General features: G+C 45.3%; 1 protein-coding gene across 2 annotated transcripts in view; it reads right to left on the bottom strand.

Moving 5' to 3' along the window:
* Nucleotides 1-15,321, bottom strand: part of ZEB1 (zinc finger E-box binding homeobox 1) — a 199,483-nt gene that overhangs the window by 43,283 nt on the left and 140,879 nt on the right. For both annotated transcript variants that reach the window (XM_067542592.1, XM_067542593.1), the window contains exon 2: nt 12,605-12,805. In XM_067542592.1, the coding sequence (XP_067398693.1) occupies nt 12,605-12,805 (201 nt within the window). The remainder of the gene's footprint in view (nt 1-12,604; nt 12,806-15,321) is intronic.

Raw genomic sequence — 15,321 nt, 5'->3', positions numbered from 1 at the left:
ATTTATAACAATGTAAATAGTCATATTTACAGCAAGCCCCTCTGGCTTCATAACAGGCAAAACTAATATTAGCAAAGGTGATCCTGAGTAATTGAAGATTTCAGTAGCAACAGGATTTAATTTCACAGAAGGTTAAAACAAATTCCCAAATCTACTAGCTTGTAAACTCTTCATAGTAGGGATCACCTACTTGTGGAGCACGTAGCAAATAGGGCTCTGATTCTGATTGGGCCTTTGGATGCTATCGTAAGACAATAAACAAACAGCAATAATTTCATAACCACCTACTGAGCTTTCATCTTTCTTTTTTCTTCATGTAGAAAGGTATTCTGTGTCCTGAAGATACACACATTTATCTCGGTCTCTGCATATAGCCCACAGTGTTAACGTTTACATAGCAGATATTTAATAAACAGAAAATGTATTCTATATTTTCTTAATTATATTATTAGCCTTGCAACACACTTTTGTAAACAAATATACAATCACTTTAATGACTCTGTGGTCATATATGTTCAGCAAGGGATGGCAACATGGGTGAACAGTTTACCTTGCATTCAGGAGCCAAGGACTATGCTGCAAACATAGCCGCTGGGGAGCAGAAAGGAGAAAGAAGATATCCTGTTGTAGGGAGAAGAAAGCGGGACATTCTCTTGTCAAATAGGAGTCAGAGTTCTGCTATCCATTAGTAGTCCGGACTTGGTGCTAAAAGCTCTTTAAATGCTGCTTGCGACTCTTTGACTGAAGGCTTTTTTGGGCATGTTGTGCTCAGCTCATCCTAGATGAAGACACTAGCAGATCAGTCAGATCCTTGGCACTATTCTACCTGCTCTGCACTGTTCCCAGTCAAGTGACAGGACAGGACATGGAACAGAATCATCACTAGAGGTGTTGATGAAAAATCTCTTGCTATCTATAGATAAAAGGATATTTATACTCTTGGATCTCTCTGCAGCATTCAATATGGCTGACCATAGATTACTACTATCCAGCCTAAGAGAAGTAGCAGAGACCCAGACAGAAGATCTAAAACGGTGTTAAATGTTGTTCAAGGGCTACATCCAGTGGGAGTGATGGGCATCTGTGCCTCTGCTGCCAGAGCCCTCATCTGTGGAGTACTATGCAGTTCCCTTCTCTTTCCTATCTCTTCAAAATTTACATACAGCTGCTTGAAGAAATGGAGAGATTTTATGGGCTCAAATGCCAATAATATGCAAACGACACAACTCTATCTATTGTTCACAACCTACACTATCACTACAGTCAAAGACAGTTATGTAACAAAGATCAGCACATGTATGAGGTAGACTTGGCTGAAGCTAAACTCTAGCAAGGAGGTTTTGCTTATAGACAGAGAGAAACACTTCAAAGCACTTTTTGCCACAGTGCTGTCTCTAGTGGTGCAGGATGTATTCCACACATCATCAAGGTAGTCTGTAGTGTAGTAATCTTTATAGACACCTTTCTGATTCTGGACTTGCAAGTGCGGTCAACAGTCAAGCTGATCCACCCTCTCTGACTGGCTATGACCTGTACTTTTGGGGAATAACCTGCCTTGAGTCATACCACATTTTCATTATCTCTGAGCTTGCTTACATCATGTAGTTTACATGGGGCTTGAAAGCATCAGGCCTGAAAAAAAGCTGCAACCGATGCAGAATGCTACAGCACACTTCCTCAGTAACCCAGGTTACTGAGAAAACACAACCCCTGTGCTTCTTTAACTTCCAAGCCTCTCTAGAAAACATCACTTGAAGTTTAAAGTCTCAGCTGTCATTTTTAAGGATATAATTGACATGGCTTGGTTACACAAGAGATCTTATCCTCCAGGAACTTGACCCATCCTCAAGAGCTCTGCTCCTCAGAAATGATGGCTTTGCATACCTCAGGAGTGAAGCTTATAAGTGCAGGAAAGAAGGCTTTTTTGAGGACTGGCCCAAGATTATAGAACACACTCTCACAGAAACTAAGAATAATCACAAAATTCATAATCTCCCCACTGAAAAGCAAGACTCTCACTTCAGCTTTGGTTTCCTGGATAGCTATCTACAGCATATTAGTTCTACTTCTACTTTAAAAAGACATAAATCAAACCAACTTTTCCCTTTTGGTGTGAGGAGGGTAGGATAGAGGGAGAATGGTGAGAAGATGTCATTTGACTGACGTTAATTAACATGCTTATTTTTCACTAGGAAGGCACTAACATGCAAGTGTAATGGCTGTAGTATGAGAATCTAAACTGAACAGAATACAGAAATAAAAAATAGCTTAATAAGCATTGTAGCCACAATATCTGAATGACATCCAGTTATTGAGTGTGCACGTTATGGGTGAAATTCACCACATAACAGATGGCCTGCATTTAAGCCCTACTTATAACTCTTAATGTGAAGTTTAAATGGTGCATGGGGTCTTGTGTGGGCACTCTTGAGCAGGATGAATTTCATCTTATGTGCTTTTAAGAACTTGAACATTTTGCTGATTTTCAGAATTATTCTCTTAATTCCAAAAGCTATTATACCTTGTTATGCAGTAATTATTTGTCAAATGCCATTTTATACCTAATTTATTTTGAATTATACAAAACACAAAAATGCATTTGAACTAATTTTTAAATGCATTTGGATTCCTCAAATGTCTGAACTATTTTTTTAAATGTAAAGAAAGATAAAAAGTATCTTGCTCTCATTCTAAGATGCTTATACAGAAATTCAGAAGGAATGGAATTTTTTAGTCAAGTTTTAAACGCCTGAAAAATCTGTAAGAGGAGCAAAATGTGCATTTTCTGAACTTCCTATAAATTGTACTTGGATATATATTGTGCATTAATTTAATAATATTATATTTTTTCATAGGAAAAACAAGGTTACTTACCAGTAACTGATGTTCTTCGAGATGTGTTGCTCATGTCCATTCCACTATCGGTGAGTGTACAACACCGTGCACGGTTCACGAAACGTCTTCCCCTTAGCAGACCCCGTAGGGCCGGCTCTGGTGCCCCCTGGAGTCCCGTGCGCATGCTGCGCTTTATGATGCACTGCCAGCCCTACGCCCCCTCAGTCCCTTCTTTCTGCCAACTCTGGCAACGGGGACAGGGGGTGGGTTGTGGAATGGACATGAGCAACAAATCTCAAAGAATATCAGTTACTAGTAAGTAACCTTGTTTTCTGCTTCGAGTGATTGCTCATGTCCATTCCACTATAGGTGACTAACAAGCAATACCTTGGAGGTGGGTAGGAGTTACCGGTGAGCTGCCCTCAGCACCGCTCTGCCGAATCCCGCGTCCTCTCTCACCTGCTGGATGATGGCGTAGTGGGACGTGAAGGTATGCACTGATGACCAGGTGGCGACTTTGCAGATATCTTACAAGGGCACTCTCTCCAGGAAGGCTGCAGACAAGGCTTGAGCTCTAGTTGAGTGTGCTGTGATGGTTCCCGGAAGCGGCACCCTCACCTGCTCATAGCAGAACTTGATGCATGATGTAATCCACGAGGAGATGCGCTGGGTGGAGACAGGTGAGCCTTTCATCCGGTCCGCCACTGCAACAAAGAGCTGCGTCAATTTCCGGAACGGCTTTGTATGCTTCATGTAGAAGGTCATGCTCATCTCACGTCCAGCAAATGCCATCTCCTCTCCTCCGCCGAACCATGTGGTTTGGGAAAAATATCTTGGTTACAATGGAATTGGGAAACCATCTTGGGCAGGAAGGCTGGGTGCGGCCTCAACTACACCTTATCCTTATAGAACACCGTATAAGGGGGCTCCGAGGTCAAGGCCCTAATTTCGGAGACCCTCCTAGCTGAGGTAATGGCCACCAGGAAGGTTACCTTCCATGAAAGCATGAGCAGAGGGCATGAAGCCATGGGTTCAAAGAGGAGCCCCGTGAGTCTCAAGAGGAACAGGTTGAGATCCCAGGGAGGCACCGGGTCACGGACCTGCGGATACAGCCTCTCCACCCCCTTGAGGAACCTGACCGACATGGGATGGGAGAACAGGGATCTCCCCTCTAGCGGCTGATGGAAGGCCGAAATGGCTGCCAAGTGAACCTTCAACGAGGCCAGAGCCAGACCCTGGAGCTTTAGCTGGAGCAGGTACTCCAGAATCGCCTGCAGAGGCGAGAGGCTGGGTGGAATGCCCCGGGACTGCACCCAAGAGATAAACTGTTTCCACTTAGCCCGATACACGACCTGTGTAGAAGGTTTCCTGCTGCCCAGGAGGACTTGTTGGACCTGCACCGAGCAGGCTCTGTTTCCCTCCATCAGCCACAGAGCCTCCAGGGCATGAGGTGCAGGGAGTCCAGGTCTGGGTGCAACAGGCGACCATGGTTCTGGGAAAGAAGGCTGTGCGGCCTCGGGAGCTCCATGGGCGGGACGATCGAAAAGTCCAGCAGCATGCTGAACCAGTGCTGTCTTGGCCAGGCCGGAGCGATGAGTATGACATCTGTCCTGGCCCTCTTTATTTTCAGCAGGACCTTGGGCAGAAGCGGAATGGGCGGGAATGCGTACATGAGGGTCCCCGTCCAGTCAATGAGGAACGCGTCGGAAATTGACCCAGCCTCGTGACCCCGGAGCGAGCAGAACCTCGTGCACTTAGCGTTCCAGGCCGATGCGAATAGGTCCAGTTGGGGAACACCCCACTTTTGAAAAATCGTAGTAACCACCTCCTGGTGCAGCAACCAGTCGTGGCGGGGTAGAAATGACTGCTGAGGCAATCCACCTCGTCGTTCCTCACTCCCGGGAGGTGAGAGGCAGTCAAGGGGAAGTCGTGCCTCATGGCAAAGTCCCACAGATGGATAGCTTCCTCGTAGAGAGCTGAGGAGTGCGCTCCTCCCTGCCAGTTTATATAAAACATAGCTGCGGTGTTGTCCGTCAGCACCTGCACCACTCTGCCAGGCATCAGAGGAACACCCTGCACACTAGGCGAATAGACCTCAGCTCCTTCACGTTGATGTGTTGCAGTGGGGTCAGTGTGGACTTCTGCTCGTTTATGAGTAGTCCCAGCCTGCTGCATGTGGAGCAAGTGAGGGTCACACTCTCCTGCATTTGGGACCTGGACCTGCCCCGGATCAGCCAATCGTCCAGGTAAGGGAAGATTTGCACACCCTTTCACCTTAGGTGGGCCACCACTATCGCCATGCATTTGGTGAACACCCTAGGAGCCGAAGATAGGCCAAAGGGCAGGGCTGTAAACTGGTAGTGGGAGCCAGCCACCATGAAGTGGAGGAAGCGCCTGTGGCTGGAGAGGATGGACACATGAAAGTATGCGTCTTTGAGGTCGAGGGCGGCATACCAGCCTCCTGGATCCAGGGAAGAGATTATGGAGGATAGGGAAACCATGCGAAACCTGAGTCGTTGATATATTTGTTTAGATGATGCAGGTCTAATATGGGTTTCAAACCCCCCTTTGCCTTGGGAATGAGGAAGTACCTTGAATAGAACCTCTTCCCCCTTCTGCCTTGAGGAACCATAACCACCGCTCTTATGTTGAGGAGGGTGTCCACCTCCTGCAAGGGGAGTTGCTTGTGAGAGGGGTCCCTGAAGAGGGACGGAGGGGGAAGGGGTTGTTGGGAGTGGTTGAGGTAAACTGTATGGTGCAGCCCTCAGAGACTATCCCAAGGACCCAACGGTCCAACGTAATCTTTGCCCATTTGGGATAGAAGGGCCTTAATCTGTTCAGGAAGGGGCGGGGCGGATCCAGGAGAGCAGTAGGGGTGCCACCCTCAGGAACACCATCAAAACTGCCTCCTATGATTGCCTGACCCCCTGGGGGGCCCCTGCTGGGGGACTGAAGATGAGCTGGGGGGCTGATTCTGTCTCCTAAACCGCCTATTTCTGTCCCTATTCCTGTAGGGTTGAAAGGGCCTAGGCGGAGGTCTTGGTTGCTGCTGCACCTGCAGCCATGACTGCCGCCTGGAAGCCTGGGGTGTGTACAGGCCCAGAGAGTGAAGCATGGCCCTGGAGTCCTTCAGACTATGCAGCTTTGCATCGGTCTGATCGGAGAAGAGGGCTGACTCATTGAAGGGGAGGTCTTGGACTGATTGCTGCACCTCCTGGGACAGGCCTGAGGATTGCAGCCACGAGCACCTCCTCATGGAAATGGCGGAGGCTATGGCCCTAGCCGCTGAGTCAGCAGCATCACTGGACATTTGGAGCGCTGCCTTAGCCTCCGTGATTCCTTCATCTAGGATGGTGGTGAAGTCTGCAGCCAGGTCCTGGGGCAGGGCCTCAGCAAACCACCTGAGGGAGTCCCACAATTTAAAATTATATCTCCCCAGGAAGGCCTGATGGTTGGCAATCCTGAACGCAGGGCTGCCGTGGAATAAATTTTTCTCCCAAACAAATCCAAATTTTTGTTGTCTTTGTTCTTGGGAGTGGAACCAGGCTGACCTTGCCTGTTCCGCTGGTTGGCTGCATCCACTACAGGATTCCCGGGGCCGGGTGAGTGAACAGATACTCGAACCCTTTGGCCGGGACATAATACTTTTTCTCAGCCACCTTCGACGTAGGGGCAACCGAGGAAGGGGTTTGCCACAGGGCCTTTACAATTTTGAGGACCCTATCATGGACTGGTAGGGCCACTCTCGCTGGGGAAGCTGCCTCCAGCACATTGAAGAGGGTATCATCAGCCTCCACTATCTCCTTAACCTGCAGCCCCAAGTTAGAGGCCACCCTCTTGAGTAGCTCCTGGTGCGCCCTGAAATCCTCCAGTGGCACCATGTGGTCCCGGGAGACTGCCTCATTCGGGGAGGAGGAAGAGGACTGCTGAGGCGCGTCCTGGGGGTGCTCCCCCTCCTGACGAACGGTTGCACCCGTAGAGGGTTCCTCCATGTGGTCCGACTCCTCGTCTGAGGAGCAGTGTCTATGGGCCTTCTCCTGTGCTGGAGGCACGGACTGCACCCCCGCTGACAGGGTGGATTGGGGTCCTGGTCCCATCTGGATGCCCCATGGGGACCAATAAGGCTATTGTTGCGGCCACTGTCCCTGAGGCCAAATCGGGGCTGACTGCGCCACCTGCTGTGACCCCTTGTGGGGGTGCCGACTGTCCCGACAACTGTCCCCCCCCCGTGGGACCCCGAGTCACTAGTCCGGTGGTGCCGTGACTGTCCTTGGTCCCGGGTGCCATGCCGGGGACCGTCCTCTTGACGCCTCCGACATGGAGGACGATGAGGACCTCCTCTGTTGCCGCGAGCAATGCCGATGGACAGAGGTGCACTCTGAAGAGCTCTCAGTACCGGAGTACCGTCTCAGTATTGAGGACTTGCAGTGCCGCTTGCCCCTGGGTGATTGAGACCGGTGCCGCTCCAAACTCCGCGGTGCCGAGCCTGACTCCGTTGACCGGGTTCTGCGTCAGGGACTGCGCAGTGCAGGGTTTTCATATGGTGCCCGGGTTCCGCACCGCCTCAGTGCAGGCAAACCCCTTGGTGCCGAGTCCTCCGACGGTGACCGGGTTCTGTGCCGCCTTGGTGCGGCCGAACTCCTCGAAGCCAGGGATCTGGATCAGGAGATGTCTGAGCGCCGCCTGGTGGACCTCGACTGGTGCCGCCTCTTGGCCTGTGCTGCCTCTGGTGCTTCCTGACGCCTCCTAACGCTGAGAGGGAGACTCTGCATCCTGAGTCAAAGCAGGCCGGCTCGATGACGCCGACCTGGAGTGACTGCTGTGGGAGCGTCTTTGCTCTACCCCCTGTGGCCGTCTGGAAGGAGATCTTCCTCCCCGTACCGGGGATCTCCACCGCCCTTCGGGGGGAGCCAACGCAGGCTTGCCCCGGGACACCGGCCCCTTCTCCCTCAGCAGAGAGGGGGGGGGGGGCGAAGTGGCGTAGGCAAGGCCAACAAGGCTCTTGCTGCCTGAAAAGCCTCCGGTGTTGAAGGCATTGGCAGGGGCTCTCTCCCACTTTCAGTAGTTGGGGGAGGCTCCCTGCTTGGAGATGCAGGCACTAGAGAAGACTCGACAGGCCATGGCCAGTGCATCTCCACACTCGACCCTGCCCATACTGATGGTGCAGGGGAGCGTCCGCGCTCCGCGTGCTGTCTCTTCTTCTTCGGCACCGGGGATGTTGCTCGGTGCTGAGTTGAGGCTGGTGCCAGCGGTGCACTCTGCACCGAGGTAACACTTGGTGCCGAGGTGGAGCGGGATGGCTCAGACACCGGGCGGAGTGCTGCCTCCATGAGCAGGGTTTTTAACCGGATCTCTCGGTCCTTCTGAGTCTGCGGTTTAAAAGCCCTGCAGATCTTACATTTATCTTTCCTGTGCTCTTCCCCCAGGCACTTAAGGCACCGATCGTGGGTGTCGCTGAGCAGGAAAGCCTTCCTGCAGGAGGCACACGGCTTAAATCCAGGTGACCGGGGCATGGCCCGGCCCGCTCTAAGTCCCTCAGGGACTTCTTATCTAACTACACTTAACACTACTTAACAACTACTTAAAACTAACTAAAGTACTTCGAATAACAAAGAGTTCAAACAAGGGGAATAGTACTTGCAGAGAGTAAGGCTAGTTCCAGCAACCGTCACTGGTGGAAAGAAGGAACTCAGGGGGCGTAGGGCTGGCAGTGCCTCATATATCGCGGCATACGCGTGGGACTCCAGGTGGCACTAGAGCTGGCCCTATGAGATCTGCTATGGTGAAAAAAGTTCCGGGAACCATGCATGGTGGTGTGCACTCACCTATAGTGGAATGGACATGAGCAATCACTTGAAGAAGTTTTAATTTATAATACTATATTTGTTTTAATATAATGTAGGTTTTAGTGTAAACTAAAAGGGGAAAAAAGAAGACCTTATAGAATCACAACACATACCGATGCTGGAACATTGCCATCAACTTGTATGGGATACATGTGGTTCACTCATTTAGACTTGTATGCATGTTTCAGTTAAACCTCTTAAAAAAATACACCTTATATTTGAGACACCTGTTCTGAAGGTCTTTTAGAAGTTCAGTTAGAATTGCGGGAAACGGAAGGAAACTGATCTGATAATGAAATGTAGTTTAAGTATGTTGCACCTACTTTTATGTTTTTCTGAACTGATCAATGAGATCAAAACCAAAAAGTATACTGAGTCCAGATATACAGGATTAGCCTGTACTGAAATTTGTGATGAAAAGACAACTTGCTACACATGCTGTAGCACAGGTATTCTAAAAACACACACAAAAGTGTTTCAAGGATGTTCTCAATGCTTCACAGTTACCCACCCTATTGCCTTTCCCCTTCAAGGCAAACAACACATAACAAGTGCCCTTTCCTTAGATCTATGCTGTACAACCAAGAGCACTAAAATACTTGTGACTTAACTTTCTTCCTACAAATATCAAAAATATAAATACAACCTTACAAACTTTACAACTCAGTTTTGTAAAACTACCCTATCCTCCTTTTTTTCTGAGTTTGCTATTGTGAAATACAGTAGAACTTCAGAGTTATGAACACAAGAGTTACAAAATGATCAGTTAGCACACAACTCATTTGGAACCGGAAGTACGCAATCAGACAGCAGCAGAAATTTTTTTTTAAAAAGCAAATACAGTATAGTACTGTGTTAAATCTAAACTACTAAAAAAATGAAGTGAAAGCAGCATATTTTTTCTATATAGTAATGTTTCAAAGCTGTATTAAGTCAATGTAAACTTTTTAAAGAGCAACCCATAACACTTTGTTCAGAATTACGAACATTTCAGAGTTACGAACAACCACCATTCCCAAGGTGTTTGTAACTCTGAGGTTACTCAAATCACATACTTCGACATAAATCAAGTTAACAAACCAAGAAAACTGACTTCTCTTCACTATAAGAAGAATATTTTAGAGTATGTATATTTTTCAATATTGAATGTTAAAAACTTTGTTTTAGAAAACACACAATATATGAATTGTTTAAATCTACTAGCTGCCCAAACAGCTATGAAAGTCTATGTTAGTAAAAATTACTGAAGTAAACAAAATCACTTGCTGCATATTTAATGTATTTATAATAGGGACAAAAATCACAATATAGTAAGTTTAATACTTGAGCCCAATCCAAAGTCATGGTTTTATACACATTTATATATATGGAGCTATTTACAGCTAAAGCTTAAAAACTAAACCACCTGTCTCTCCTACTCATGCTTGCACACATATCAGGTTTATAGTGCAATTTGGTTCAGCTGCTCAATTTTATCAGACAGATTTGAAAGGTTGCATGGTATATTTTCAATAAGAACAGTAAAAGTAGGTGAAATTACACTGTTAGAGCGCTGAGAAAGCACAGCATGTATGGAATTCTGAGGCGTTGTATGGTGTCAATATGGAATGAAGGAATTCCCCATATGTATCCCAGTGTGGCTCCAATGTAAGCATGTAGTGTGATATTATGCAATTTAGTAACGTGTCCCATAGAAATTCAATTTATTTCTAGGATACCTCAATTTTATAGCTTCCAAATCTATAATGTTTTATGCATGTTAGCTCTTCTCCCAATGCTGTGAAAATACAAATTCAGCAGCAGGAGTAAGACATCCAGTGCTACAACTAGTCATCTAAAAAGCAACTAAAAATAGGTGGAAGAAGTGTTCACTCTCTTACTATCACAAGATGAAAACTATGTGGGGTCCTTTGCATTTCCAATGGAGAAAATCCTAATGACCTCCTGCTGGCTGAATGTAATTCCTTATGAAGCCTGTCAACAATTGTTGAAAACAGACAGAAAGGCACAGGATAGTAGGTTTTCCACCAAGGTTTTAGGAAAGGTGGTGGTAAGCATCAGAATGTAATTTCTAAGAGAGTACCGGGGGGCTTAGGCAAAAGATAGCAAGGGGGGATTCTAAGAACGTAGGTCTCCTCTTATGTTCCACAATTATTTCAATTAATTAGCAGAGATTAAAAACCACTTTATTATATAACTATCTGTTGGATTCCCAAAATAAACAGTGTGGTTGCTCAGTTCTACAATGGTGTTTCAGATAATTTTCTGGGGGAAAATTATGTGGGTTGAGCAATATTAGGACCACCACAATTATTTAACTCTTCCTCCCTGATGTTTCTCCATCCCCAGTAGTTGAGTCTGTCTTTTCTCATTCCTTATTGCCTCCACACTCCTAACATCCTACATTGCTTTTCTAAACTTTTTGTTTTCTTTTTCCTCATTTGGCATTTATTTTTTCTGACTCTGTCTTTTGTAAGGTAAACAATAGCACCAGTAGTTGCCTAGCAATAGTTCTTTATCTCTGAGTGCTATTTTGGCTAGTGCTGCTTGTTAGTTGACTGCTGCCCAAGATGCAGCTGGATAGACTCTGACTGGCAAGCGGGGCAAGGACACACCTGCCTGCAAAAGGACTCAGGAGATACCAATGGGAGACACTCCCTTCCTCACCCATCATTGAGTATACTGCCTCAACAGACTTCCAGGTTCTGACAATGTAAATGAACTAACTTGTGAGGTCTCCATCCTATCTCCAGTACGCCTTTATCCATTTGGTTTTCAAGCAATCATTGAAGTAACATTGCTTTCCACCTGAATTTTGAGTGATAACTAACTACATCTGTAGGGATAGATTCACAAAAGGGCTTAGGTGCCTAACTGCCATTTAGGCACCGAAATCCCATAATCAGCCCCACTGACATTCCCAAAGTCCTAACCCAATGGACCCCAAACCCTGTAGGTGCGTACACTTGCTTCGTGCCTTAAATATTTGCAGTAGAAATTCCCCGGGCATCTATGTTTCTGCCTCTGAGAGTATGCTCTGCAATCCCATGCCAGGCATCTGAATGACTTCACCCCTGAGTGATTCATGAAAAGGAGAAACAGAAGGAATGGGTATTCTTCCTCCTAACTCGTCTGCAGTGCCCAATCCAGTAAGCATGGAATACTTTCAACATCAGATTAGAAAGAGAGAGCGCAAGCATAAAAATGACTATTTAGCCTGACAGTTAGAGCAATTACTTGGCAGATAGGAGGGTCCTAGAGCCCCTCTGCTCCAATGACATTTTTTTAAAAATTATATATCCAACAGGAGAAACACAGGGAGCCCCACAACAGAATATCCTATAGCATTGTTGCTAGCACACTCACCTGACAGGTGACAGTTCGCTGTGAAAATCCCTTCTCCAACTCAGGTGAAGAGGGGACTTGAATTGAGCATCTCCTACAAGCCAGGTGAATACCCTAGTCAGTGACCTAAAAGGTTTTAGGAAGCTCCTCCTTTCCCCTGATCTTCCACTCCAGCTTCTTGCTAAAACAGATACCTAACACCAAGAGAGGTTTTGCAGCTGAGAATCCCAAGCAGAGGGAGGCATCTCCCTGCAGCCTGGACTTAGTCATCTATCTATGAGAAAGAGGCAGGGCTTAGGATCTCCCACTGGCTAGTTTAGGCAAAGAGCCACCTAGCATACTGTTTTTTGTGAATCCTATTCTAAGACTCCCCATTCATAGGGAGCCTAAGTACCAAACTCAGATTTTGTGAATTCCAGTGATTTTCTCAGCATCACCATTCCTATATTTCTTTTGTAGTTAGTCCATACTGTACAAATACACCTTAGTTATGAAGTATATTCAAAAAAAATCTATTGAGTGACTGTTTCTAAGTATAATTTTTCTAATTAAAGCATTATCACTCAAAGGAAACATACCTTCATCTTCCCAACAACTGTTTGTACTTCCCTCTTTTTCAGTGTTTTCTGGTAATACTGTATGGTCTGTTGGCAAGTCATCTTCTGGCACACTAGCATCACAATCTGCTGCATCTGTTACACTTTCTTCTTCCACAATATGCAATTTGTCTTCATCATCTGAATCTGAATTTGTTTCTACCACATTATTGTAATTGGTAACTGCATGGAGACAAAAAAGCAAAACATAAATCAACAAAACTCTCTACACTATAGTATACCCAACATGTTTAGTGAGATATTTAATGTGGGTGATCTGCAGTTATTGTACATTTTTCCTTTAGAGGATAGTATATATGAGTGCTGCAAGCCTAGACCATACTAGACAAGATCCCAACAGAATTAAGGTTTTAAAATAAACAAACAAATAAAACAAACAAACAAACAAACAAGCCTAGTGGCAGCTTTACAAAGGAAACGTTACATAACAACTTCCTCCATCACTCGCTATTTGGAAACAGTAAGCGTTGAAGTTTGTTCAAACAGGAGGACATATTATAATAGTCTTGTGGAGAAAATGCTGTACAGTGCTATGTATTTCCATCACATGGTAGTAGATATCACTAAAATAGTCCTAAAAATGCTGAAGAGATGGTATAATTTGGAATTGTTATAACTGTTCTATTCAAAAACATTATTTCTTTCTCTTACAGCCTGTAGAAACAAATGTTACTTATACTGAAATTTTAATATTTTTAAAGTATAAACTATTTACACTTATATTTTTGGTGTAAGGTTCTCTGCTACATACTCATGCTGTATATCAATACTCACTGGCAGATTTTCATGTATTATTATGAAGTAATCTGACATACTGAGATGGGGCATCTACTCCACACTGGCACTTAAGGGGTTAAAAACTGCCCCAGTGAGGCTGCATGGAAGGCAGCCAATAGGAGAGAGGCTGGTAGGAACAGCCAATCAAAGGTCAGCAGGCCCATATAAAGGGAGCTGCAGAGCAACGCACACATGGTCTGGAGCCTGAGGAGGGAAGGCTGTGCCTCCTACAGATTGAGAAACCTGTAGCATCTAAGGCAGAGCTATGGCTGGCAGGTACTGGGGGAGCCAGAGGAGCTCCTAGGAGGCTGTTGAAAGTGGATAGTGGCAGGCCCTGAGAGCGGTTGAAGAAGGTGCTAGGACTCGGGGGGAAGTAGCCTAGGGTGATAGAAGCAGGAAAAGGAACAAGGGGCTCAGCAGAAGCCTGTGATTCACACATCTCTGGGCTGTGACCTGGAGTAGCAGGCAGACCTGGGTCCCTCACCTATTTGCCACTGGGAAGTGGCAAGATAAATTGCTGCAGCTGCCACTGTGGAATTGGTGAATGAGATACTGCAGTAACCAGTATGGAAAGTGGTTAGACTTTTGAGGAGCTAAACCCCCCCGGGAAAGGGGGGAATGTGGATTATGGCTTGGCCAAAGAGCTGAATCATAAAGAAGACACTGCAGGTCCTAACAGGTGTGGGAAGGGCCACGGACAAACTCGGAGGAAGAGTGATGGGGTGTAGACTGGGGACGTGGGTGTTGGCTTGAAGCTAATCCCCAGACAACCAGCAGGAGGTACCAGTCTGGCGGTGAGTGGTGCGAATGCATCACACATACCTTGAATATGAGAGGGGATTTTAAAAAAGGCAAATATTTATTGATGAATGAGCCTGCAGACTGTTATAGTAGATGTGGTGTGATAGCTCTATGTGGTGTGATAGCTATACTCCTCCAGAGTTAAAAGAATCATATCTATGGTGCATGTAATCTCACTTTAGGACACTTGTACACCTGGGCTATTTGTATTGTTAACACTCCAGAAGATAGATTATTTTATTTGAAACTGTCTCTTAAAATAGAAAAATGGGAAGCTAGATTCCTGGTCTTCTGAATTCAGCTTTTTTACAAAGTAAATATTGTAGCCATTTAAAAAAGTGTTTTGGCAAGGAAAATGAGTTTTGCCATGAATCAATCAACAAACCCCTAACTCATTTCCTTCCATTTCAGAAGAAAAATGTTCCATGTAAAATATGCACCAGCATGACAAAACAAGCTTTTTGAATTTAAAATTATCGCCACATTTCATATTTGCACAATGCTATTGTCATAAAATATAATATGTACACCAGTCCTTCATGGTTTCAGGTTTTCTGCGACAACACACAAGCACCGTTTCTGGTGTATGGAGAATGTGATAATATCATAGTAACCATAGAACAGAAAGCTCTTAACAATTACATTTTATGTATATTAAGTTTTGAAAGATAGTACTAATAAAAAAAATTACATTGACAATAGAGACCAAATCAGAATTATTTTTAATTGTATCTTCCTCACATTTCTCTATCCTGACTCCAGGGAGTCAAAAGGATAATGGCAGTAGGAAGGAATTACATCAGATACTCCTGTAATTTCACACACTCAGTGAAGCCAAGTTGGATTCTTTTACAGTAATGATATTAGTTAGCACATTTACACAAAAATGGCACATAACTCTTTAAAGGAGTCTCACCTGCAATCTTTTAATTAGCATTAATTTAACTACTAAAATATACAGAAAAATATCCCATTCATTCTAATAGTTAATAGATGACTTTTCAATTATTCTGAGCTGAAATTTTGTAATTCAGCTTTATCTAAAAATTGGATTGTCCAAATCCTTGTATTTGGCCCATTTGATCTGTTGAACCTGAATT

The sequence above is a fragment of the Emydura macquarii genome, unplaced genomic scaffold, assembly GCF_026122565.2.
Source record: "Emydura macquarii macquarii isolate MOO-44397 ecotype Brisbane River unplaced genomic scaffold, CSIRO-AGI_Emac_v2 contig_719, whole genome shotgun sequence".
Taxonomy (NCBI): domain Eukaryota; kingdom Metazoa; phylum Chordata; order Testudines; family Chelidae; genus Emydura; species Emydura macquarii.
The sequence above is the reverse complement of the archived record's forward strand: the minus strand, read 5'-3'. Positions and strand labels throughout refer to the sequence as shown.